The sequence below is a fragment of the Mirounga leonina genome, unplaced genomic scaffold, assembly GCF_011800145.1.
Source record: "Mirounga leonina isolate KUSES-001 unplaced genomic scaffold, KU_Mleo_1.0 Mir_174, whole genome shotgun sequence".
Taxonomy (NCBI): domain Eukaryota; kingdom Metazoa; phylum Chordata; class Mammalia; order Carnivora; family Phocidae; genus Mirounga; species Mirounga leonina.
This window is the reverse complement of record NW_023270451.1, coordinates 15,165,800-15,193,199: the sequence shown is the minus strand read 5'-3', so window position 1 is coordinate 15,193,199 and position 27,400 is coordinate 15,165,800. Positions and strand designations below refer to the sequence as shown.

At 38.8% G+C, this 27,400-nt stretch overlaps 1 protein-coding gene across 1 annotated transcript in view; it reads left to right on the top strand.

The window, feature by feature from the left end:
* The window catches only part of ELAPOR2 (endosome-lysosome associated apoptosis and autophagy regulator family member 2), a 96,275-nt gene extending 71,602 nt beyond the window's left edge, over window positions 1-24,673 (top strand). Inside the window, exons 20-23 of the mRNA XM_035020477.1 lie at window positions 5,204-5,330; window positions 11,101-11,279; window positions 12,291-12,456; window positions 24,128-24,673. Of these exons, the coding sequence (XP_034876368.1) occupies window positions 5,204-5,330; window positions 11,101-11,279; window positions 12,291-12,456; window positions 24,128-24,187 (532 nt within the window). The 3' untranslated portion in view covers window positions 24,188-24,673. The remainder of the gene's footprint in view (window positions 1-5,203; window positions 5,331-11,100; window positions 11,280-12,290; window positions 12,457-24,127) is intronic.
* Window positions 24,674-27,400: the final 2,727 nt, after the last annotated feature.

The following is a 27,400-nucleotide window of genomic DNA, read 5'->3' as shown; positions in this document are numbered from 1 at the left end:
CAAGATGGAACTTCCTTGAAAAAAGATTCATCTTAATTCTAACATGTTGCTGGTGCTCTCTTGATGGGTAAGGCAATCCCAGAAGCAAAATCAGGAGACTGGAAAGTCTTCCTCATTTAACAGTGAAACCACATTAGGGTACACCTGGTTGTCCTTTGAGTTGATGGTGCTTTCTCTACCTAGAACTCACAGCCATGGGGTCATCCTGTGGAACTCTGGCCTTGTATGCCCAAACTCTCCATGATTCACGTACTGCTCTTCAGATACCTACTTGCTAGTTTCTATGGTGATCTTGTAGACCAAAAATTATAAAAGCAGCACAATTAGTGACACCTTTGAAAAGCCAGTGTGGAGGGGATAGAGATGATGGTGACTCATGTCATCAAAGGGAAGAGGGTTTCACATATTTGGCGATGAAGCATTTGTCTCTTACCAACGCGCTTTTTTGTTCTTAGTAGAAGAAAATCTTTTTGTGTTTTTTCTCTTGCATCTTTTTTTTTCTATTTTCGTTTTACCTATAAGCACTATTGAAATGAGTACTGCTTCCTACATCCTTGTCACTTCATAGGGAAGGCCTGATTCAAACTGTGAAACTTGGGTTTATAACAATCAAATTTGGATGTTCCACATTTTAAATGATTTGTGGGGTTGAAAGAATTAAAGAATTGATTCTAAACCAAACTACTTTTCACCTAAGAGTATCTTTTAAAAAGTGAAGTCTACTAGGGAAATGCAGTGAATCATTGCAGTATTTTGACACTTAATGGCAGCTTTTTAAGTTACATCAATGTCTTGATTTTTTTCCCCCGTTTCTGTAGTTTTACCCGTTCTTTAGAAAGTGATGTGCATTGTTAATAGTCTTTTAAATTTTGCAGTACTTGAAACTTTCCCAAATTGTTCTCTCATTTTGTCCTTTATAACCACCCTATGAAGGCAATGAAACAGACATTTCACTTCTGCTAAATTACAAGTATGAAACAGCGGGGGGAGGGGCTGAGTCACTGGTGGAAAAAAACACAAAATCACTTGCAAGTCCAGCCGGAATTGTAACCTGAGTTTTCTCTCCAGAGGTTTTTGCATCTTTAATTAATTTTCCCTTTTTCTTTTTCATTTGTTGAGTTTTTTTTTTTCTTCTCAAACTTTACCAAACTTACTCTTTTATTTTCCCAAGATAAACAGCCCTCACTGCCCTTGAAAATGTGCCTGTGTTGGGAAGATAAAATAATTTGGGAAGGAGAGAATTAAGCAGGAAAGTATATTGGTAATTTATGCTAAATGATCAAAAAGTTAATTACCTTTAAAGTTTCAATTCGTTGTTATGCAAGTAATTGTGTTCTCAAAGAACTTTTCTAACTGGTTACCGAATTTTTTTTTGAAAGTGCAGTTTTGAGTTGGTTTTCCTGATGCGGAAGGTGGGAAATAGCGATAATTTTTTAAGTGGCATGGTTTTCATCTATTGTACTTACCTTTTTTTTTTTTTTTTAAATCTCTTTTTGTTTCTTTGCCTGAATATACTTTACTGCTTTTTACAAACAGAAATCAAGGCAGGTAAGAGTTAAACCATTTTTCCAAAGAGTCCCCATTCATCGCTCTTAGCTCTAACAGTAGTGAACCTCTGTTTCTGAAGCACATTACACAGAGCTGTGCTTTTATTTACATCCCACCCATGATTACTTAGTTTACAGCATGCAGACATTTGGAAGGATACTCTTAATAATATGTAGTCAATTTGGTGGCTCCTGGGTGGCTCAGTTGGTTAAGCGACTGCCTTCAGCTCAGGTCATGATCCTGAAATCCCAGGATCAAGTCCCGCATTGGGCTCCCCGCTCAGTGGGGAGTCTGCTTCTCCCTCTGACCCTCTCCCCTCTCATGCTCTGTCTCACTTTCTCTCAAATGAATAAATAAATCTTAATAAATAAATAAATAAAATGTAGTCAATCTTTAGGTGCGTAGATTTTTGTTTCAGTGTTCATATTGTAGGGTGCCCTTTGAATATATACTAAGAGTATGAAATTTTACTTTGCTGATAGACCAAAAATTACAGTTTTAGACTGCATATCATCAGAAAGGCATCTGAAGTTAAAACTTAAAAAGGGGTGTTTTGGGGTTCTCCCTTTTATTGTGTGTCTGTCTTTTTGCTCTAGGTGTTTCAGCAGCTCAGGTCTAAAGGAGGTTTCCAGGGCAGTGTTGTGTATGTACACAGCTTAAGGGAAGTATAGTAGACAAATGAACAGAACAGTATTCCCCTAGCTTTAATGAATTCATGAACAAAACAGCGATTCCCACCAGAACCTTTCCAAATAACTTCTTGCTTCAATCAATAAGGATTCAGTACATAGTAACAGCAGTTTAATTTCTGAGCCATGTGGTGTTTATCTGTCCCTAAAATGAAACATGCAAGTTGACATAATAGACCCACGCACCACAAAGCGGCTTAGTCTCCATTCAGGCCCTGCCTGTGTGGTTGGTTCTCTGCGATCTTGCACCTGTGTCTAAGCCCCCTCCATGGTCACCGAGTGGTGATGGTCACCACCTCTTGAAAGAAGTCATCGTCAGGCTGAGGAAACCCAGGTTTGCACAGTCATTTGCATCACTGAGCTGTGTGTGGACCTGGTAGTTGTTTTGTTTGTTTTTATACTTCAGGCAATTTTGTTTTCATGTTTCTCCCCCGCCCCTACCTCCCACCCTCACCCTCTAGACCATGGTCCCATTCATCATTCTGTTTTTGGAACCGTTGCCTAAGTATGTTACCTTAAACAGAAATGGCACTTCCCTTCTACCACCTAGTTCCTGTCTGTATGCCTAGCACCCATTCACTGCCCTGCTCTCGAAGCTGTTGTGATAATCACTATCTTGTACTTCCCTTATAATTCATCTACCACTTCATCCCTCTAGCAGGCCTTCCCTTGCTTTCTTCCTTTCTCTCCTGGCTAACTCTTACTGAAGATTCTAGACTTGTCTTAGGCATCCCTGCCTCCAAGAAGTCTTCCCAGAGCTTTTTTTGGGTCATTATCTCTGTCTCTCCCTTAAATTTTTTAAAAAATAGCTTTCTAGAGATATGATTCTCATGCCATACACTTTGCTCACTTAAAACAGACAAGCCAGTGGTTATTAGTATATTCATAGATATGTGCAATCATCAGCACAGTCATTTTTTAAAATTTTTTATTGTTATGTTAATCACTATACATTACATCATTAGTTTTTGATGTAGTGTTCCATGATTCATTGTTTGTGCATGACACCCAGTGCTCCATGCAGAACGTGCCCTCTTTAATACCCATCACCAGGCTAACCCATCCTCCCACCCCCTCCCCTCTAGAACCCTCAGTTTGTTTTTCAGAGTCCATCGTCTCTCATGGTTCGTCTCCCCCTCCGATTCCCCCCCTTCATTCTTCCCCTCCTGCTATCTTCTTTTTTTTTTTCTTAACATATAATGTATTATTTGTTTCAGAGGTACAGATCTGTGATTCAACAGTCTTGCACAATTCACAGCGCTCACCATAACACATACCCTCCCCAGTGTCTATCACCCAGCCATCCCATCTCTCCCACCCCACCCCCCACTCCAGCAACCCTCAATTTGTTTCCTGAGATTAAGAATTCCTCATATCAGTGAGGTCATATGATACATGTCTTTCTCTGATTGACTTATTTCACTCAGCATAACACCCTCCAGTTCCATCCACGTCATTGCAAATGGCAAGATCTCATTCCTTTTGATGGCTGCATAATATTCCATTGTATATATATACCACTTCTTCTTTATCATTCATCGATGGACATCTTGGCTCTTTCTGCAGTTTGGCTATTGTGGACATTGCTGCTATAAACATCGGGGTGCACATACCCCTTTGGATCCCTACATTTGTATCTTTGGGGTAAATACCCAGTAGTGCAATTGCTGGATCATATGGTAGCTCTATCTTCAACTTTTTGAGGAACCTCCATACTGTTTTCCAGAGTGGTTGCACCAGCTTGCTTTCCCACCAACAGTGTAGGAGGGTTCCCCTTTCTCTGCATCCCCGCCAACATCTGTCGTTTCCTGACTTATTAATTTTAGCCATTCTGACTGGTGTGAGGTGGTATCTCATTGAGATTTTGATTTGGATTTCCCTGATGCCGAGCAATGTTGAGCACTTTTTCATTGTCTGTTGGCCATTTGGATGTCTTCTTTGGAAAAATGTCTATTCATGTCTTCTGCCCATTTCTTGATTGGATTCTTTGTTCTTTGGGTGTTGAGTTTGATAAGTTCTTTATAGATTTTGGATACTAGCCCTTTATCTGATATGTCATTTGCAAATATCATCTCCCATTCTGTCGGTTGTCTTTTGGTTTTGTTGACTGTTTCTTTTGCTAGCACAGTCATTTTTAAGAGCTTTTCATCACCTTAGAAAGAAACTCTATACCCTTTAGCTATCACCTCCCTATTTTAGCTCCCTTCCAAGCCCCAAGGAACCACTAACTTACTGTTTCTATAGATTTTCTTATTCGGGACTTTCATAAGAATAGCATTTAATATATAGAATTTATGTTCTATATATTAGTAGAAGTTCTATGTATTAGTAGAAGATTTATATTCTATATATTAGTAAAAGATTTATATTCTGTATATTAGTAGAAGATTGGCTTCTTCTGCTTAGTGTATTTTCAAAGTTCATCCAAGTTGCAACATGTATCAGTTCTGCATTCCTTTTTCTGGCCTAGTAATATTCCACCGAATGGTTATAGCACATCATATTTATCTGTTCATCTGCTGATGGGTATTGGAGTTGTTTCTACCTTTTGGCCCTTATGAGTAATGCTCCTATGGACATTCATGGACAAGTTTTTGTGTAGACATATGTTTTTATTTCTCTTGGATTTTTATCTAGAAGTAGAATTACTGGATCATGTGGTAGCTCATTTTAATGATCTGAGGAACTACCAGCTTGTTCCAGAGCAGCTGCACCTTTTTACATTCCCATTAGCAGTGTAGGAAGTTTCTAATTTCTTAACATGTTTGCAACTCTTGTTATTATCCGTCTTTTTGATTCTAGCCATCCTAGTAGGTGTGAAGTTGTGGTTTTATCTCCTTTTGATTTTTTGTTTGTTTGTTTTCTCAGTACCCACACATTGCTTTCCAGTATGCAGTGGACACTCAAATGTTGATTGGACTTGATTGAATGTGTTATAAGAGCTGTCATTTCATTTTTTATTTCAGCAAGTGCCCAGCAGGCACCTGTGATGGATGTACATTCTATTTTCTGTGGGAGAGTGCTGAAGCTTGCCCTCTGTGCACAGAGCATGACTTCCATGAGATTGAGGGAGCCTGTAAGAGAGGATTTCAGGTAAGGGGAAAATCCATCTAAGCAGAGCTATGTGACTAAAGAGAAATTGATTAGTCTGGCATCACTTACATCACAGAAACTCAGGTTCAAAACCATGGCTAAAGCTTATAGTTAACTTGATGTTACTTAATATGCATTTAAAATCAAGTTTGGTAGGTGAACTCCCACATGCTGGGGTAGCTCAAGGTGTGCACTGGCATTGGGGAAAATAAATTGTACAAGGAGTTGTAGGCTATGGATATTTACCTGGATTATAAAGAAATGGTATCATTAAACCAAGATGTGATTTATATAATGCACTTGTAGGTATAATTAAGATGGGGATGGTATAAATGATTCACTAAAGCACACCTAAAGAGTAGAGCATGTATCTCAACATCAGGTCTATCCCATCCTGATGACAGTTTTCAGAAATCTCATCAGAATCTGATTCTCTGATGCCAGTTTCCCAATAAGGTTACCACCACCAGTGGTTACATTTAATGTATTTCCCTTGTCATTAAATTTTTTTGAAAACATGATTCTATTATATATATATTCTGGGATTTAATAACTCCTCTGTTGGACATTTGAGAAAAATTTAAGACGTCTTTTTATAAATAACTCTGTAATGAACATCCTTGTTGGAAATGTGATTATTTCGTTAGATTTTATTATGAGAAAAAAGATTAATTGGATCTAAGGAGATGGACATTTTTAAGGTTCTTGAGACATGTTACTAACTTGCTTTGGCGGTATCATTTTGCCCTCCTGCTAGTCTGAGAGTGCTTAGCTCACTGTACTAGCTTTGAGGAATGCCATATGAAAAACACAAACTTTTCCTCCTTCAAGATGACTTCCTACTTCAACCTCTCTGAATTCTATTGAAATGACAAGAAAAAAACACAAATGATAACACGTCACTGCTAGTGGTGGTAACCTTAGTGGGGAATTGGCATCAGAGAATCAGATTCTGATGGGATTTCTGAAAACTGGGATGCAGATGGAATAGGTCTGACGTTCAGGTTGCCTGGAGTGGGGAGCATGCTAGAAGGCTTGTGACAAGAAGGGATCAGAGAGGGAGCACTATTCTGTCTGAGAAAGTCTGGAGGACCATGTCATTGACAGGTCAGAGGGCAGGAGTACAAGAAGAAGTCAGAATACCCTACCTCATCGCCCGCATTTAGAGTGTTCATAGCAGTAGCCTTTACCTCTAGGAAAAAACCAGAGAACTATTCTCTACATAGGGATTTTTCAAACTTTAATGACAGTGACCCTATAGTAAGAAATACATTGTACAGCAAAGCTAGTACACAGTCACCAACTCAGACACATAGCAATATGCCTAAAAATGAAATTAAATTTCATGGAACAATACTTATTTTCATATTTTATGATAAAGTCTAAGCATAAAGGTAATATAAAATGTGTTGTCATGAAATAATTGAGTACAAAACAGGAAAAGTTCCCAAATGGACAACACGAAGACAAGAATCAGCAAAGTCTTATTTCATTCATCAAGTGTGCTTACCTGTGGATAGCTCCTTACGGTTGAGAGTGCACGCAGACGGTGCTGCTCATGCATCTCGTGCACTGGTGGGCCAGTTTCTTGTTAACGTTTTTAAGTGGGCCAAGGGTGAAAATTCTTGACTTTCAAAAAAACATGGTTTCTTTTTAGTCCTCATAATAATAATGATACATGTTTTATGTCTCACAGTTGAAATTCTTTATCGTTTCTCTGAAATGATGACAGCCTTATCATTTTTTAAAGAATAAAGGAGAAACGGGTGCATTCCCTTCTTTGTCCACCAAGTACAACTCAAGGGCTTTGAAAAGTCGGATGACCTTTTATGTAAACATTCTCTAATATTCAACATTTCTCTTCTGGAAGATAATGATGAGAAGGTTAAGACCATGAGGTTGCAATAATCTCTCTAATTTCATTTAAACTCTCTTTATTGAAAAAATTCTGCTCAGCATGTTACAAGAATGTTTGGAACAGATAGTTACAAGGTGATTCTTTTTAAATATTTGTTTTTGCCTTAAAAATAATCTTTAGGAACATTTTGATGTGTTTGTCATATTGAAATATATAATTTCCCTCCTATAGTCCTAAATTTGACTTAAGAAATAGTTAAGTATACATTTCTGTTATACTTAGATACTGATTTTGAAAATATTTGCCAAATGAGATCTGGCTTCAATTAAAAAAAATATAAATTCCATTCCAAAGCTCATGCGCCTTGCTTAGTGTATTCCATTGCAACAGCAAAACAAATGGGTATGACCCAGTAAGTGGGTGTTTACTTCTAGTCTCTGAATAAAATATTTTAAAAAGTATGCTCTTTAGTGAGCTTTATGTAGTGCAAATGACAGCTTTCACTGTTTTCCATTACAATTGACCTCCCCCCCATCCCATGGGGGATATGTGCCAAGACCCCCAGTGAATGCCTGAAACCATGGATATACCGAACACTATGTATACTTTGTATTTCCTTTTACATACATATACACATACCTATGATGAAGTTTAATGTCTAAATTAGGCACAGCAAGAGATTAACAACTGATAATAAAATAGAACAATTATAACAGTGTACAGTAACAAAAGTAATGTGAATGTCGTCTCTCTCTCAAAATATCTTCTTGTCCTGTGCTCACCCTTGTGATGAAATGAGCTGATAAAATGCCTACATGATGAGATCAACTGAGGGGAATGATGTAGACACGTGACAGAGAATTAGGGCACTATTGACTTTCTGATGATAAATCAGGAGGATCATCTTCCTAACTGAACCCACAGAAAGTCAAACTGCAGATAAGGGGGGGCCAACGGTAGGTTCATGTGCAAGGGTAGATTTCTTTGGATGCCAAACCTCATGAGAGAGAAAATACAGTGATTGCCAAATATCGCTCTGGGTATCATTTAATTTTTTAACAATTGCACTGTGTCTCCTGCTCTGTCCTTTACAGGTTTTCTCTCTGTATTGAGTATGAGTGTATTTTCCCAATTCTATAAATGTATCTAATCCAGGTGTGTATGAAGTTAAATTTACACACTACAACAAGTCCTCCACAGAGAGGGTTGTAAACTGAGAGAGTGGCACAACTTGTGGGGAAAGTGCTCTTATCAAATTGGATCTTAAAAATCTATATCAGCTTCTCAGTGTGTAGTAAGCATTACTTCTAAATGCCACACAGTTGTAAAGATTTGAAGAGATACTACGTTATCACTGAGAGGGATATTTTTAAGCTTATCATCAAATTTATCTCACCCTGTTCACAAAATATCTCAGCATGCTGGAAGAATACGTTTTTCAGCAGCGGAGTCAGCCATTTTCTCCTTTGCCAATGACATGTGACTGGATGAAGGGATGAGCCATTCTAATCAATAGTTACGGAATGACTGACAGATTTGGCCAATGGCTTGGTCTTTTTTTTTTTTTTCTTGAACAATTTGAGGAACTTATGGAAAAGTTAAGTATCCTGGGTTTACAAGTATCTTTTTAATTTGAAGTTTTAACGTTTTGTTTATGACTGTCATTAGACATTACAGCTTTGCCATTTTCACTGGGTGTTACACATTTATGAAACCATATAAAGTATTGCACGGTCTTTTAATTTTTTTTTAAATTTTTTATTGTTGTGTTAATCACTATACATTACATCATTAGTTTTTGATGTAGTGTTCCATGATTCATTGTTTGTGTATAACACTCAGTGCTCCATGCAGAACGTGCCCTCTTTAATACCCACCACCAGGCTAACCCATCCCCCCACCGTCCTCCCCTCTAGAACCCTCAGTTTGTTTTTCAGAGTCCATTGTCTCTCATGGTTCGTCTCCCCCTCTGATTTCCCCCCCTTCATTCTTCCGGTCTTTTTTTTTTTTTTTAAGATTTTATTTATTTGACAGAGAGAGAGACAGCGAGAGAAGGAACACAAGCAGGGGGAGTGGGGGAGGGAGAAGAAGGCTTCCCATTGAGCAGGGAGCCCCATGCAGTACTTGATCCCAGGACCCTGGGATTATGACCCGAGTCGAAGGCAGATGCTTAACGACTGACCCATCCAGGCATCCCTGCATGGCCTTTTTTTTTTGTTAGAACGCATTCAGATGAAGTCAACGTGTGCTGACTTAGAGTTAATGTTTTTCTCTCTATTGTCATTATTTACACTGAGAGATGTAGCATTTGTATTTGAACATGCCCCTCATTTCTCATCTCGTTCTTATAAAAATAATGTGACCCATTTTAAAAGTGTTTTTTTACATTAAATTTAATGAAAATGTTACAGTTGTCATGTGGTAAAAAAAATTGCAATTACTAATGTCCTTTCCAAAAAACATGATGAGAATTCTTACCCAAAACTTGGTTGAAACTTTTCCTTAAAGTAAATACCATTCTCCTGTACTTCATGTTTAACTGCAGAAATGTGTGTACCTGTACAATAAAATGACACATTATGGTGTTATCCTTCTGTTAGGATATTATTAAAATGACTATCAAATACCAGAAAATTTAATCAGACACAATGATCAAAAAATTGAGTCTTCCATTGTCATTTAATGTCACTGGATATAATCATCATACAAATTGCTACTGGTCATCGTATTTGTTGAACTATAAAAGGAAGCATGCACTGTAATTTTCATTTTTGGTTAGTGTTATTTGATCTATTTATTTGGAAAAAAATCATGGTTGATATTCAGTATATTAATTTAATTTAATTTTTTTAAAATTTTTTAAAAAGACTTTATGTATTAGAGAGAGCACAAGCAGGGAGAGCGGCAGGCAGAGGGAGAGGGAGAAGCAGACTTCCTGCTGAGCAGGGAGCCTAATGTAGGACTTGATCCCAGGACCCTGGGATCATGACCTGAGCTGAAGGCAGATGCTTAACCAACTGAGCCACCCAGGCACCCCGTATTTTGATTTCATTATTTCCTAGTTAGTTGCAACTTGCAGTTTGAAAAACATTGCCCTAGCAACACTGAGTCATCTGCTTTGGGAGGGTAAGAATAAGGACCTACTGTGGGCAGTGATGACCCAGAATAATGCATAGGAAATAAGTGTGTAGCCTGCCCTACCACCACTTACCCAAGCCTACCCGTCATGGGGTGCCTGCCTATCCTGGTCCAGGGTTTGCTCTTCTTCTCAGGGGAGAAGCTTGGTGGAGGAAATGGACCTACATCATGGGTAGGTGAAACCCATTCTATATTAAACAACCTAAGCTTTCAATTAAAAACATGACTAAGAAGTCAGGGATCATAAGAAATTTGAGGAAAAAAGCCCAAATGGTATGTCCAGACAGAGTCATTTTTATTCAACCTCCTCAGCATGGACCAAGCTTCCTGATCTGGCGAGCCATGTTTTTATTTGGTTTTGTTGTGTTTTCGTTCATTATTTCCTTATTCCTTCTCTTCTCTATCTCTTTCTTCTCTTTTTGGAGCTTCTTTTATTTTATTTTGTTTTATTTTTATTTTTATTTTTTTTAAAATTTATTTATTAGAGAGAGAGAGTGAGAGAGAGAGCGCAAGAGGGGGAAGGGTTAGAGGGAGAAGCAGACTCCCCGCCGAGCAGGGAGCCCGATGTGGGACTCGATCCCGGGACTCCGGGATCATGACCTGAGCCGAAGGCAGTCGCTTAACCAACTGAGCCACCCAGGTGCCCTTTGGAGCTTCTTTTAGATGAATGCTGAATAATCCTCTATGCTTACTATGAATAAAGAGCAGAACTCTTCTCCTGAATCTCATTTCTCATGTCATCTGTGTGTGTGTGTGTGTGTGCTTTTTTTAAAGGAAACCTTGTATGTATGGAATGAACCTAAATGGTGCATTAAAGGAATTTCTTTGCCTGAGAAAAAGTTGTCAACCTGTGAAACAGTTGACTTTTGGCTGAAAGTGGGAGCAGGAGTGGGAGCATTCACAGCGGTTTTGCTGGTGGCTCTAACTTGCTACTTCTGGAAAAAAAATCAGAAGTAAGTAATCTCATTGGAGTGACCATGTAAAAACTGAAGGATCTCTTTTGTTGTGAAAATTTTAGACCTAATTATTATTACATCCTATAGTTTTTCTCAGAGAGACAAGAAACTGTTCCTATGAAGGAGTTAGAGGAAAGACCTTTAAGAAAGGAAACAGAAATGATTATTATTCTGCTAATAGATGATAGAATGTTAGAGGTGATTGCATTAGACCCATTTGTTACAAAATAGAGAAAAATGGAGGCTCTGGGTGCAGAGGTGAATGGGAGCAGAGCTGAGATCAGAGGTCAGGTTTTCTCTCTCTGCATCTATTTTTCTTTTCATGACAACATTGTGTCTTCTTGCCCCAATGTTTATTTTTCAGTTTCTTGTGAAACAGACTAAGTATATAGGCAAATATGATCTTTATTTACTCAGGACCTCAGGAATCTAAGGTTGAATATTGAGTCTATTTCCTGAATATATATTGTTCTGTTATGAGATTTGATTCTTCTAAAATAATTTATATATCAGCAGAGCTCTGAAACTTCTATATTGTAATATCTCAAGGCCATTATAATATCCAAGGTGGTGAATAGGAAGGAATGAGTTATATACAGAAACAAGAAAGACCAGGTCACTTACCTATGTGGTAGTCTCATCCTTATGAACTAAACTATGGAAAATCATATAGTGCCTGAGCTTCCAAATATTTGTATATTAAGGAAATGCATTCAGACTTCAAGATTTCTCTTTGTTTTTCAAAAGTTCCTTATAATTGGACCATTTAATCAATGTAAAATAACTGATAAGAGTTAACTATACTGCCACGATTCTCTGAAATCCTGGAAAAAATTTGTGTGTAGATGGTAGATAAATGAGAACACATGGTGGCTTTGGCTATAGGTCAGGGACATTGGCTAGAAGAGCAATTATACTACAAAAGCATTTAACGAGCTGATGTATGACCACCTAAAGTTAGTATTAATTTGTACTAAACAGCCACTTTATTTATTTACCACCACTTAGACTGGAGTACAAATATTCCAAATTAGTGATGACAACTAACTCAAAAGAGTGTGAACTCCCAGCTGCAGACAGTTGTGCTCTCATGGAAGGAGAAGACAATGAGGAAGAAGTTGTGTATTCCAATAAACAGTCACTACTGGGAAAACTTAAATCCTTGGCAACAAAGGTGAGAGCAGAATTTTAACCTGGTATTACTGTGCTTTTATTAACGAGGGGCCATAGTAAACTAACAGTAGCTTTCATGCAACCCTGTCATTCAGTCTGTCTCTCTCTCCATGGGTATTTATCCAACAGAAATACTCCTAGAAGTACACAAGGATATTGGAGAGGGTATGTGTTGTGGTGAGTGCTATGTATTGTGTAAGACTGTTGAATCACAGACCTGTACCCCTGAAACATAATACATTATATGTTAATAATAAAAAGAGAAAAAAAAAGTGCACAAGGATATAAATATAAGAATATTCACCACAGCATTGTTTCCGCCCACCCCCCTCTGGTTAACAGAGTAGAAGCAACCTTACACACCATGAAGAAGGAGTAGATAAGAAATTTCCATATATCAAAGTAATGGAATCCTGTGCAACTATGCAGCTATTAGAAACGGACATATGTATGTCCATAGGTCCAAGATAAGTAAAGTAAAAACAACACACAGACTATTACATCTATTAAACATACATTTATGTCAGTCTTTGCAAAGCAGACTATGAACAATGGCTGCTTTGGGGGAGTCTTGAACCAATGGGAGTCTTTAGTTTTTGAAGTAGTACATTTTTTTTTTTAAATTTTTTATTCTTATGTTAATCCCCATACATTACATCATTAGTTTTAGATGAAGTGTTCCATGATTCATTGTTTGTGCATAACACCCAGTGCTCCATGCAGAATGTGCCCTCCTCAATACCCACCACCAGGCTAACCCATCCTCCCACCCCCCTCCCCTCTAGAACCCTGTTTGTTTTTCAGAGTCCATCGTCTCTCATGGTTCGTCTCCCCCTCTGATTTCTGAAGTAGTACATTTTTATAATATTTGAATTTTCACAAAGATAATGTGTTGTTTTCTAATATTAAAAATTTTAGGTTAAAAAAGATCTGATTCACTCATTCTTTTTTGTTTTTTTATTTGTAACATGGTTTTTTTCATATAGAAAAAGTAAAATTATATAAGCTGTTGAGGTATTAAAGGTACCTTATCAGATGCCATCACATTTGTCAGCTTTGAAATGATTACGGTATCCAGACAGATTAACACTAAGCCTTAAATATTATTTGTAAACACATTTCATTGACATTCTTCATCACTGACTTAAAATATGAGAAATTACCAGTGCACCTACACTCAGCATTAAAAATAGAATGAAACAGAAGAATGTGTTTCAAATGATTTTCAGCAGGAGGGACAAGTGACAAAAGATCACATTGACTGAGAATGTTTTAGTAACTATTTCCTTTTGTTCTTCCAGTTTAAGCACATAAATATATTATAAGGGATCATTTAAAAACAAAAGGAATAAGCCATATTCCCCTTCTAATGGTTATTTAACGGTTTTATTTTTTTTCACTGCGGTACTTTAGGAAGGATGTTTCTGTTATGGAATAACAAATGTATAGTTAGTGTCAAGAACTGAGATTTCACCCGACTTGCAAGATAACAAATGAACCTGCCACTGTTTCATGGACAATTTAGGAGACACAAGACTCCCGCTCAGAGACAAAGCACAGCTCAGTGCTCACAGCAGATGCACTAGCCAGGGTATTAGCATTCATACCAGTTCCCCAAACCCCCCTTTCCTCAGGGTTCTGTGCACAGGAACAGATGACATTTGCACACTCAGTGGCTTGCATTACAGGAAAGGAACTCTAAGCTTTGGGAACCTGACTGTTTTAGAATGGGCAGGAATCATGCCAATGCTTTCCTCCAAAGAGAGGTATTACTGTTATTGTACTAGACAGGTAGTGTGTGTGTTCATTGCTTCACAGGGAGACACCATTTCCTGCCATTTGTTCTGGAAAAATACAATTCCTTAAGCTTCCAAGGCTGCTTTCTATACAAAAATCCTTAAAAAGATAATCTTGAAAAAGGGAAATCACTGTCTTGCTTAGAAGATCTACAAAAATGCAAAGGAACCACAGAGAATTATCTCCCCAAAATATCCAAACCTCATTTCTACACCATCTTGGCTTCTGGTGAATTTTCCCACTAGTATAGCATGCTATCCACCCCTCTTTTTGATTTGTTTGACTGAGGCGGGGTTCAAATCTGGCCAATTTACAGCATATGTCACTTAAATAAAGCTACTACCATTAGGACCCCAAACAGCAAGATGAGATGAACCTGCATTATTAACTTCAAACGACTCCTCAGGGTCCCAGATCCAACTAACTGAATAAATCCCATAAACCATAAGGGTCCACCTTAAAAAGCTAGATAGTTTTAAGTCCCAGTATTGACTTTTCTACTCAACTTGAGACCTTTCCACTGGCACTGAGATCTTTCCTCCATAAGATTCATGTGGAAGAAGGTCAAAGATATTTTCAGAAATTTGCAGAACCCAATATATCTCCCACTTTTGTCTATGTGGCCATGGTAGGGGAACTTGGTGAGCAGTATACTCAACCAGGTGGTCACTGTCTTTTGATCTAGGATGATGGCATTCCAGATACCCAAGATAGATGAGTGCCTCCACAGACTTTGTCTTGACCCTCAAGGGTGAAGTTGAGGGCAATTATATCATCCATAATGATGTTTGAACCATGAGTTGAGGTTGACCTAAACGTCATCAGAGGCTGAGGTGGTGTCATTCCATTCTCTAGCTAAAGTCAGAGACAAATTTTTCACCATTTTTTAATTGAATAACTGCCTATAGGGTGAATATGAATAACATCAGTTATCCCTTTAGAAATCTCTGAATAACCAACAGTAGTCTCATTTTGAAAATCCTTGCAGTTGTCTAAAGGTTAATGATATTTTGGGGCTGTTTCCATAAATAGTTGAATTATGACCACTTACAACTGCTCCTAGGGTACAAATATAAGCCACTATGTTTTTAGGAGAGAAGTTAATGCCTGGCTTCTACACAAGAAGTACAGTCCTGAAGGTACATAGGATGTCTTTGGAAAGAAAGTATTATAGACAATTGTTGGAGACACCAAGTGGGACCTACATTAATTAGGCAATACAGGCTGATGGTGCCTGCAACCTCCTCGTGGCTAGTAAACCTTAGGGTTCCCAATTCACGTCACATAATTGTGTCTCTTCTTTGTCTTTGAGAGACTGCTTAAGGGCACTCAGTCCAACTTTTCTTGTTGGTCCATGCTGTAAACTGGATGGTGCTTTTTCACTCCATGGAATGACTGAGCAATGGCAATGGGAATGTTGGTGTTGATGGTGTTATTTGGGGCAGAAGCTAGAGCCATTCCCTGCTGTTTATTACAGATTTCTCAGTAAGTTTAAAGGGACTTACTTAAGGTTAGAACCTCTGGTGGGTATGGTGGACCTAGTAGTCAATTAAATTTTAGGTACTTGGCAACAGTTTGAGAGGGGAACACTAATGCATTATCCTTCATAGGTGACGGGGTGGCTCTGAAAAACAAATTATCATTAATATCCCTCCATCCTTCATATCTCTCAGGGTCTAAGGTATCTTCTCTCCAGGCACCTCATTACCAGGCTGCATTATTGATCTTCTTCCACTGCCACAAAATCAGTTTTTCCCATTGCAGCTAAAACTTCATCTTATTTCTACTTATCCCCTTACTGACACCTAGACCTATGCACCAGAACATTCAAGTGTAAGAGGGAGAAAGGCATTTAAAAAAACTTATGATGGAGACCAAATATGTCATCCTTTGGGTTGCTTTTGAGTAAAAAGGACACATCATGTTCATGAGTGGTCAGGGTAGAATCCTGGATTTTTACGTAAGTGTCTATAACCATATATAAGTATATATAACCTTAACCTTCTTACTGATAATTATGCATGACACAGCCAAGAGGAGATGATCCCTTTCTGGGGACAACCATGTTTAGTAACTGAACGACATTATTAAATGTGTGGACCAGGAGGAGGTAGGGTGGAGATAGAGTCAGAAATCTTTTTGATTCATTTTTGAGAAGGCCCTTGTCATGCTCAATGGTACCTTTCAGCAGTATGAAGTATTGAAGGTCCACTGAACACCTCTACTCTCAGCCCATTTTCAGGTAGCTTTTGTGATATAAAGGGTACCATTGTTGGACTGCAAAAGATCCATAAAGTCACAAACATGAGACGCATTTTCTTCAAGGGTCATAGTGGTGTGGCTAGAGTTAGCGGATCTGACTGGAAAAGCAACAGCATAACATGAACAGGTGTCAAAGGGTAAGGCACTACTGATAGCCCAAAGAAGTGATCAGAGGTGTGACCTCATCACTTTGCCATGGAAAAACTTGTCAGCTCTTGGCATGAATCCCAAGTCTTGCATGCTTGGTAACCTCTGCATCTGAAAAAGAATCCTTTACTTTGTGCCCAGTGTGTGACGGTGGATTCATTGCTATGGCAGGCAGAATGATGGGTCCATGCAGCATTTATGTCAGTCTGTCTGATGCAATCTCTGTTGTGTGCTTAATTCTCTTTGATCTTTTCAGACCATGGGTCCTTAATGGAAGTATCTACATAAGTGACCCAGATTATTTGATCAGCTGAGATTTGTTTCTGGAATTTGTTGCCCCAGAGAGAAGTAACTTTGATGTGTCAGTCTATAGTTTTCCAAGTGGCAGACCAAATAGTTTGACTCCTGCCAATTCCTCAAGAGTTAGTGGTGATCTAATAAGGTTTATCAAGGCCACAGCTATGAGAATGGCTTTGGGTTCTGCCCACTAAGCCAAGCAATTTTGTAGGTTTTTAGTTATGCATACCTGGTGCTGAGAGAGGACAGCTACTGCAGCTGGTGGATACCCATTGGGTTTCAACTCCACCAAACCATCAGTGAACCAGGCCCAGGCATGAGGTAGAACTTAGATGAACCAAGGACTGGAGCCAGTGGCTTCATTTTTGGTGGTGGGGTAAGGGATAAAGTTTCCCCAAAAGGGTATTCTGCCATTTTTTCATGTGAGGTTGAGATGCTGCTGGGCAGGACCAGATGCATTCTTGAATATATCATTTGTATTTGACAAGTGAGGCTTATTAGGTCTTTGCCACCTTGCTGACCCACCATGAATGTGACTGTCAGGCTGTAGAATCACAAGATGTACATGGGAATGGCTTTCAGTTTTGACAAGAACTCAGTAATAAGCTAATAGCTGCTTTTCAGAAGAGCCCTACCTGGTAGCCATATCAAGGTGATGAGTCTAAAATCCCAAAAGGTGCCTCTGGGAGAAGGCTCCTTCCCATTGCTGAAGTCTCTAATTGGCAGAATCATTAGTCACGGAGAATTCTATCACAAAGTGGTCATTAGGGCTGTGAGGCCACAAAGGTGGAGAGCATGATTCAACTTGCTGGACAGTTTTTAACATAGCCTGTTAGTTTGGGCCCACCTCAAAAGATACTACTTGGTAGGTTAGCTGATGTCAAAGAGCAGGTAGCATATTCAAGTGAGGCCATGCTGTCTCCAGTAGCGAAGAGTCTAGTCAAGTGCTGTGCTGTTTTTCCATGACTGGCAGATAGGGTTAGCATTGCAAATATGATCACATGGTCTCAAGAAACTTTACTTACTTAGCAGTTTCCTGAATTTTTGTGGGGGTTTACCAGCCATCTTTGTTGGCAGAAGTCTGACAATACAGGCAATGCTGTTGAGACTGAGGCTTTTGACTTGACACCGACATTGCATCATTTATGTTGTGACACCTTTCGGCATCGGCAGGTAGAGAAACTTGTGTGTAATCCTGACACAGACATTTGTTGCAAATGGCAGAGGAATTAGGAAGCCTTGCAATGCCCTTCTAGCTCTCCTCTCCATGGGACTGCTCTTGACCGCGGGAATCTCCTCTGGTACTTAGCAGATGCGGAGGTATACACATGTACCATCAAGTCCTATGGACTTTCGGATGTAGAAGCAACAACAGCAGCATCTTGGATAGTCCTGCAGAACCCCTCACACAAGGTCACATTACCTTAGCTTCCCCACTGAGAACCATGCTTAAACCCCATTAGTGGAATTTACACGTCCCTCTCCTATCACACGTTCTGGTAGGATGCTGACTTTGGTGCCTGCAATGAAGAGTCTTAAATGTTTGAATCCTTCCCCTCCTGAAGGCTCCCAAGCCAACTCAGGTGGTTGTGCCTGGCCTTCAGTCCCTCTTGGTGACAGGAAAACTAATCATCTTTCCCCGTAAAGCAGCCAAAGTCAAGATAGATGGGGAGGAAGAGATTAAGGGTGCAGAGAAAGACAATTTCTGTGACAGCAAGCAAACGCATTTGCTTTTGCTTTTAAGCAGCATTGCAGTTGCTCAAGCAAACTTCCAGTGTTTTTGTCCACCTAAAATCCTATGTTGAATGGCAAGGTTATCATTCCCGACATCATCTATTTCAGCTTTGGGACTCCTTCTTGTCTCAGTCCAGCCAGATTGATTTTGGGCTGAGGCTAGAAGTGTTTTGTCTTTCTGTTGATTTAGGCTTATGTTGATTTCGCATATTGGAGCCTTTTTTTTTTTTTTAAGATTTTATTCATTTATTTGACAGAGAGAGACACAGCGAGAGAGGGAACACAAGCAGGGGGAGTGGGAGAGGGAGAAGCAGGCTTCCCGCGGAGCAGGGAGCCCGATGCGGGGCTTGATCCCAGGACCTTGGGATCATGACCTGAGCCGAAGGCAGTTGCTTAACGACTGAGCCACCCAGGCGCCCCGCCTTTTTTAAAAAAAGGGAATCCACCTTACTTCTTGCCCCATTTTCATAAATCTAAATTATTGCCTGGTTTTAAAATAAAGGATAGGGGAAGTTTCCAGGTTGGGGCTGATCATATTAACTTATTAAGATTCCTTTGGGTCAGTTTGTCATTCTGCAGTGACTTTCCACATTGCAAACCTAATCTGGGGCAGTAAGAGCCCCAGTGCTAGTCATTCCCTCACTAGGTTTTCCTGTGGGAATTCCTCAGGGAAATCTGCTAAAGAAGACCAAAGCTCTGTTACTGCAGTCGAGACCCACTACAAAATCTCTGAGACCTTTGTGAACACACCCAAAGATGGCGTGACAGAGTGCAAGAGGTGTTTAGCGCTAGGATGGCCCAGCTGTTGCCATTCTTAGTGATCACTGATTCCTGCCACATTATCTTCAAAGAGAATCAGCAAAAATTTTAACAGTTCACCTAGTTTCGGCCCATAAGTGGTTTTTGTTTTTTCTTTAATGGTCATCGTCGGTGCATAGCTCTGTAACCTCTGTCTGAAAGGGGGTGAAACCTTTTCCTCCAGGGTGCATTTTAATACTACTTGTTACCAAGGGGCACACCTGCAACTGATTGCCTGATTGGTGAGGAAGTCCTCTTGCTCAGAGGAGAATTAACATCCAGGCCACCATGCAGGCAGCTGAACGATGAACTCTTAGAACCACTTCCCAAAATCCAGCCTACAGCCACCTCCCCGGTTCCTTTCCACTTCTAAGCAGTGAAGTGGAGAACTTTAATTGCCTTGTGGATCATACAGTTTGGTCACCATGTTTGTTGCTAATTCTCATGGACTTTGCTCAAATCTTGTTAACCAGTGTGTGAGGCTGTCATCCTTATTCTTCTAGAAAGACACCTGTCTGTCAGTTTCCCATCTCATCAGCAAAACAGTGAAGAACTACAAAGGTTATGAAATTGCAATATGCTTGCTAGCCACCAAATTAGCCTGCCATACTTTCACGGACATTTTGAAGAAAGGAGTCTCCTGGGTCAGAAACAAAACAAGCCTATTATTCACAGAAGTAGCAGTGGCCAAAATGACAGTGTTTCTCTTGTTTCCTCAAGCCCCACTTCCCACAGAGTGAGGTGGCCTAGGTGATGCACAGTGTGTTATGCTGTAGAACAGGAGCCCTTAGCTTGGGGCATCTGAATCTTCTCTGACAGTCAGGAAGCAAGTCTGCCGTTTGCTCCACAGGAGGAGAGAGTTTCAGGGCTGCAAGCAACCTTTGCTTGTGTTCTTCCAAGGCTTTTTGTAATATAAACAGCTTTGAGAAGATTGTGTACCATTAAGGACAATTAACGTCTTCCTTAGAAGACTTGCAGAAACACAGAGAGACCCATGGAGAATGATCGCTCATCGTCAGCATATGTAGACTTCTCTTACCTGATTTGATCTTGTGATTCCCTCTTTGTAAGGGCATTGTCTTATAGTGGGGGAAGCAGTCAGGTGCCAGGGAAGATTTTGAGGAGAAAGTGACCTCTAAGCTGAATGAAAAGAAAAAGTGGGAATTACAAGTTTTTTTTTTTTTTTTTAAGATTTTTATTTATTGGACAGAGAGAGCACAAGCAGGGGGAGTGGCAGGAAGAGAGAGAGGGAGAAGAAGGCTTCCCGCGGAGCAGGGACCCTGATGCGGGACTCGATCCCAGGACCCTGGGATCATGACCTGAGCCAAAGGCAGACGCCTAACCAACTGAGCCACCCAGACACCTTGGGAATTACAAGTATTAATAAACTTTGAAGTCTTTCTCATATTGCAGTACCTCCTTTGTTGTTATTTTATGGCCAGAGAATCGAAAGCTTGAAAGATTACTGGAAACAGTCACAGGAAACATGATGGAGGATAAAGTCTTTCTCGCCTTTTTGTTTTGAATAGCAATTTTAATTGCCATAATGATTAAAAAAAATCATTTCAATGAAAATTTAAAATACTCTGGAAAAGCAGAAGAATTGTACAACGGTACAGCCACATACCCATCACCTAAATTTTACTGTATTTGATTTATTACCTATCTGTCTAAATCTCTATCTCTCTGTTCATTTACGAATAAATCCTTTTTGATGCATTTCAAAGTAAGCTGCAGGACTCAATACATTCCATGCCTAAACACTTCAGGATATGTATAATTGATGAGAGACTTCAATATTTTCAGTTTTTTTCTAAGGGACATTGTTTACATAGAGTGAAGTGCACACATAACAAGTATGCAACTTGATGAACCCTTGGGAAGTGCATATATTTGTGTCACCCTAAATCCTATAAAAAAATAGAATATTAAGCTCACCCCTGAAAGTAGACTCATGTCCTTTTGCATGCAATTGATCCCCACCCTCAACCCCCAGAGGAAACTACTGTAGTGATCTTTTTAAACTGTAGACTAGTTTTGTCTGTTTTAAAACTTCATATAACTGTAACTACACAGTGTATATAGTATTTTGTGTAAGATTTCTTTCACTCAGAAAAATGTTTTTGAGATTTATCTACCCTGTGTTAATCAGCGGTAGGTTCCTTTTTATGTAGGATTAGCATTCTGTTGTATGGATATGTCAAAATTTGTCCAGCCATTCTCTTATTGATGAATACTTGGGCTATTTTTAATATTTAGCTATGAACGAAGCTGCTATTAATATCATTGGACAAGTCTTACTGTGTGTCCCCTTTAAGAATTTTGTTATGCCTGGCTCTGTGGAGAAAAAATGGTTGTAAGTTTCTTAACTGTTATGTCATTTAAGGTTTGCTTTATCTTATATATGCTTACTCCTGTCCTAAAGGTCAGAACTTATTTGGTATTTTCCTCCCAATACACTGGACTTACCAGGTTTTATTTATGGATTTACTTTTCTTGACTTTTCTCAGCAACTTTAAAAATGTATCTTCAGGGTTTTTTGTTTGTTTGTTTTCTTTGTTCGTTCTACCATCATTCATGGGATACTATCTGATAGACACTCTGCCCGGTTTTGGTGCTATGTCAAATTAGATAGAGTTTCTTATGTCAGAGACTATCTAGTTTATTAGGGCATGGCACATGCACATCATTCACAGACACTTACCATCATCCATTGTGACGAGCACAGAGAAGGGAGTGCAATAAGGTAGTGACAGGTAAAGAGAAGCTTCTGGGAAAAGTTGGCATTTGAGTAGATTCTTGAATTTAGAACTCAGAAAAATAATTTGTATGGCATCTTTATTTAATGTTTGAGTGAACTGATACCTAGAGAGGTTCCGTTATTTGTCTAAGAGAGGGTTAGGTAGGAGTTAAAAACCCATCTCCTGAGTTCCAATCCAGTGTTTTCCTTTCTGAAATGTGGCATTTCAATACATTTGCATAAGCATTGACAGCCTACCATGTACTAGGCCTGGAGTCAAGTTTTGGGAATTGAAAAAATGAATAAGCTACAATTCTTGTCATCTGTAAGTCTCAGTTAGTGGTGCTAAGTACACACACACACACACACACACAAACAAATGTGTAAGTACATATATATCCCACCATCTCAATAATAGCAAAATCCCATGTGAACAAAGAGGACACAGCATCTAAAGCCCTATGACGCTAACATGATTTTATAAAGTGTTTTCTTTCAAATCGCACCTTGAGGATCACCAACAGGCCTCTGTCCCTTCTCCCCTCAGGAACATATTGAATCAAATCTTCTCAAGGAAAGACCATAAAAATCTCAGATTTCCTTTTTAGTTTATTGCTGTTACCCTGAAGCTCTTTCCCATAATACACTGTAAGCTCCTTGAGGACAGACATTTTGTATCCCTAAAGTCTAGTCCTGTTCCTGCAGTGCACTGGGGCTTAGTAAACATTGGAATTATCAACAGTTATTTCAATAAAGTGAGGTCTGGCCAACATGATGCTCCAGGCAAACTTCTTCAGAGGGATCGAGTGAGAGCACTGAGGAGATGCACGGTCTGCCCTCGCGGGGGCATGTCATCTCAGCGCAGGCAAGGAAAAGTGAGATGGTGGTGTTTGTGTGGTGACGTTTTTCCTATACTCCTTTCCCTGTAGCCCAAAAGCTTGTCTGAAGTCTTGGACTTCTCCATTCAAATGAGAGAAAGCACAAAAGTGGCCTTATTCTTTCTGACAGACACTCAGGGTCTGTTCACTTTTTTTCTCATTTCACTTCTCTACTTCAGACATGCATCTGTTTGCACCTAGGATTGGTCCACCTCCTATTTCCTTTATTTTAAAAATAATCCTAGTTCTCTTCATTGTTATTCTCTTTGAAAGCATAGTACCCCTCACTCCATTTCAGCAGACTCCACAGAAAGTTTTTTCTGACTTTCACAGTGAAACATTGGGAGAATTCTCTTAATTCTCTTTTTCCCCATTAAAGAAGTGCTTATTTTAATAGGCTGCATTTTGAATGTAATATGTAACAAAAGCCAGCAATGATGTATCTGAGTTAAAATTTTGATTTATTATCTAAGATGATTTGTTTTTAATATCTTTAGAAGGTATATACCCAAAAGATTTTCCTAAAACATGTCAGCGAACCCAAATGATCTTATGTCTTACTGGGGTCCTCATTATTTCTGCTGTCCTTCTTCTTACTAGGTATCCTATGTTATCTTGCGAATATATAGCTTCTGTCAGTCCTCTTTTGTCCAAAATTCTTATGGCAAGGTCATCTGTTTCAGCACCCAGGTCAGATATCCTCTTAAGAAGGGTCTGGTCTCAGTGGTTTCTTCACAAAAATTTGTGAAGCTATATTTTTTGGTATCTATTGCGATCATGTGTTTGCTTCTATTTTGGATTGTCTGTCTTATCTCCTGGATGTCAAAAGCATCCTTCAAGGTAGGCATGCTATCTGTTTTCTATCTGCCACTCTCCTTTAAATGTAAAATCCTAATCACAACTGGCATGTATGTAGATTAAAATGATTTCCAGAACTTTCCTTCTGGATGCATAAGATCCTAAAATCTTAGTGGAATTTGAATGAGTTCATTTTGTTTCAATATTTTTTTTCTTCATAGGAAAAAGAAGACCATTTTGAATCTGTTCAACTGAAATCCTCAAGATCCCCAAATATATGAAAAGACAGTGCTGTAGACTTCAGACTAATGAACAAAGAAACCTGATCTCTAGTTCTACAGGACCGTAGCTTAGATCCTGTCTTTGTATCCCGGCACGTTGGTGATTTCACAGAGGAGGGCCATGCCGCTGAAAAGGGAAGGAGGTTGAAACGTTTGATTGCCTTATCACATGGTCAAGTATTTTGCCAAAAATAGGAAAGCAAATGGCTTGGGTCTCAACTGAAGATGAAGCTCAACTCAGGAAGAGATTTATCTGTAAATAGACATAACTGAAAACCAAGGTTAAGCCCCCCAGTGCACTGATGATGCATGCCATATAATTAATGGGTAACTTTTATTCTTTATAACTTCTACATAAAAAGTGTGCTTTGGAGGGCAGATGTGAGCATATGCATTGTGATTCTATTTATGTCTTTTCTTTGTTTATAGTTTGGGGGAAGATTTGAAAAATTTTAAGCTATAGTTTTTTCCCATTATTTTCCTGACAGACCTTAAAACATCTTTTCTATTAAAAAATGATGAACAAAAGAAGACAATAAAATTTTCATTTTTCCATAGGGTCTTTCTTGATTTCAGAAGCCTAAGTAAGCAGTAACTTTTCAGGAAGAATAAACATGTAAACATGTGCTTGGGTTACCTAAACTTACATTCGCCTTTGAAATTTCATCCTTGTTGGAACTGGTAAGAAGGGCTTGACTGAAAGAGTTGAAGGAGTATTAAAAAAAAAAAAAAAAAGGCAAAGAGAATCCTGTCTTTCCATTAAAACAAACAAGCTCATGGTATTGTGGAAATCAAATGGCTTAGCACCATTTATGTAATGCTTGAAGTATAATTTCAAATGAGTAAGAAAGCTTGTTTATCAAATCACATGCAAAATCAAGAAGAAGGAAGTGGGATGGCTTGTGTATAAGTACACATAACTGTGCAAAGGTATTGGGATAATTTCATGGTTTGCGGAAAATGGCAGTAGGATATTGGCCCTATGTCAAGCATCAAAGTTATATGGTTATTTTTCTGCTAAGACATTGAGGATTATGACTTCCATAGAAGTTTTTCTTTTTGAGTATATAAGGCAGGAACTCAATTTTGGGAAATTGCATCTAACTGTATTCATATAAAGAATGTGGTTGTACCATAAGTAGTTAGGAAATACGTGTTGTTCTTATCTCAAAAGTGATCCAGGTAATTGTGATACTTCCTCTCACGGATGGATTCCTAGAATTAACACGACTTCAATATTATCTGTTGAAAGAAGTTTGAATGAAGTTGGATCTGACTAATTGTGTGTAAACCTTTATTGTTTCAGAACTGGGAAAGAGGGGAGTTTACTGACCATTGATGAACTAAGGTGCTCTGGTTTGCTTTCAATAAACAGTAATCTTTGTAGATCTTAATCTAGATTTTTTTAAAAAGACTGGTGATTGCCTGAGAGGCAGGCCATAAGGGCAGGGTCTGTGAAAGTTTTGTCCCAAGTCTTTCAATGAGGTATGACTTGTAACTTTTGATTCGGCAGGTAATGTCTTTATTTTTGTGGAAAGTGGGGGAAAAATAAATAATTGCAGTTTTCCACTGGTGGGTAAAACACTGAACCATCCTGTTATTGTTGAACGAATGTTCCTTTTGTGTACATCTTTGCTGTGGGATTCATGAGTATAGGTGAGGTTGCCATGGTTTTATTGTTTGTCGTGAAATTCAGGGAGGGCATCACTTAGCATCAACTTTTTTTCCACGTTCCATTTCCTAAATCTTGTTTTTTAATTAGAAATTATTACAATAAATTATTTTGGCATTGCTCACAATTATCCTGGTAACTGTGCTCTGATGAGCCTTTCCCCCTCTTGATCAAAATTTAAACAGAAGAATGACAATACATTGGAGATGCACCTCTTCAGAGGAGCCCTGGCAAAGGTGTCCAGGCTGGACAGATTCAGGAGGTTGCACATAGTCACCTGTCACCTCTCTTCATCTTCAGCTGTGTTCCACGTGTATATACCAAGCCACAGAGATAATTGGGAGTTGCTCCCAGGTGGCTTCTTTCTTCTCCTGTCACTGAACTAAAATCTCTGACATGTCAAAAAATGCCTTAAATTTTAATGAACTCTCTGAAAATATATTTGGTATTGAAGAATTTATTTTATCTCTAATTTTAGATATAAAATAGATTTTGTCAGCTCAGTCCCATCTTTGGAAAGGAGCTGCCTTTCCCCTTTCCCCAGTGATTTGTCATTTTATTCTGAGCGCTGAAGGAGTATGACAGAAAGAATATCAGGAAAATATTCAGACCAATCTTGGCTATAAAATTCACTGTAATTTTATGTGTTGTCTTTGCAGAGCTTAGTGGAATGTTGAAAGGCATAAACAAATTAATCATGTTTCTGTGACTTTTAGTAGACATTTGTTGTTTCTTTCCCCTCATAAATGGTAGAAGAAGAAGTTATAGGTCATTTTTCTAAAAGGCACAGGTTTTGAAGCCTTAAATACTACATTAAGTCCATTGTTGCCTATAATATCTCCTAGCGCTCTGTCAAGACATATTTAAATTGGTTTTCCACTGGATGAGACCATGTCATCTATGGATAAATTACATCATGCCATTTAACAATGTTGAGCAATTTGATATGTGTCCACTAGATTTAAAAGACTGAATTTTATTCTTGTTGACTTTTCCCCTTTTTGGTTACTAGTAAATCAAGTCCTTTCCAGGATTAAAAATGTTTCATAGTATTTTTGTGTAGAGTTTTGTGATTATTTTCTTCCCAAGGAGAAAAGATGGTTTAATGGTTATATGGAATAATTGCTTGGGTCCAATCATTTATGAACCAGAGTGTCCAGATTCCCAGGTAATGGGTCATGATTGTGATTCTTCAAGACCAATTGGGTCAACTATCATTTGACATCTGTCAGTATAACTACTTCCTATGGCTCATGGTCATTCCTAATAGAAGGCTAATGTGCCGATCATTTCTCTCTTCCTCATGAAAGTAAATTTCCTGGAAGTTGGGGTGGGAAGATGACTTCACTGGCAAGGTTAAAGTCAGTGTATTGCTCACATTTATCTTTTTTATTTTATTTATTTTATTTTTATTTTTATTTTTTTTTAAAGATTTTATTTATTTATTTGACAGAGAGAGACACAGCGAGAGAGGGAACACAAGCAGGGGGAGTGGGAGAGGGAGAAGCAGGCTTCCCACCGAGCAGGGAGCCCGATGTGGG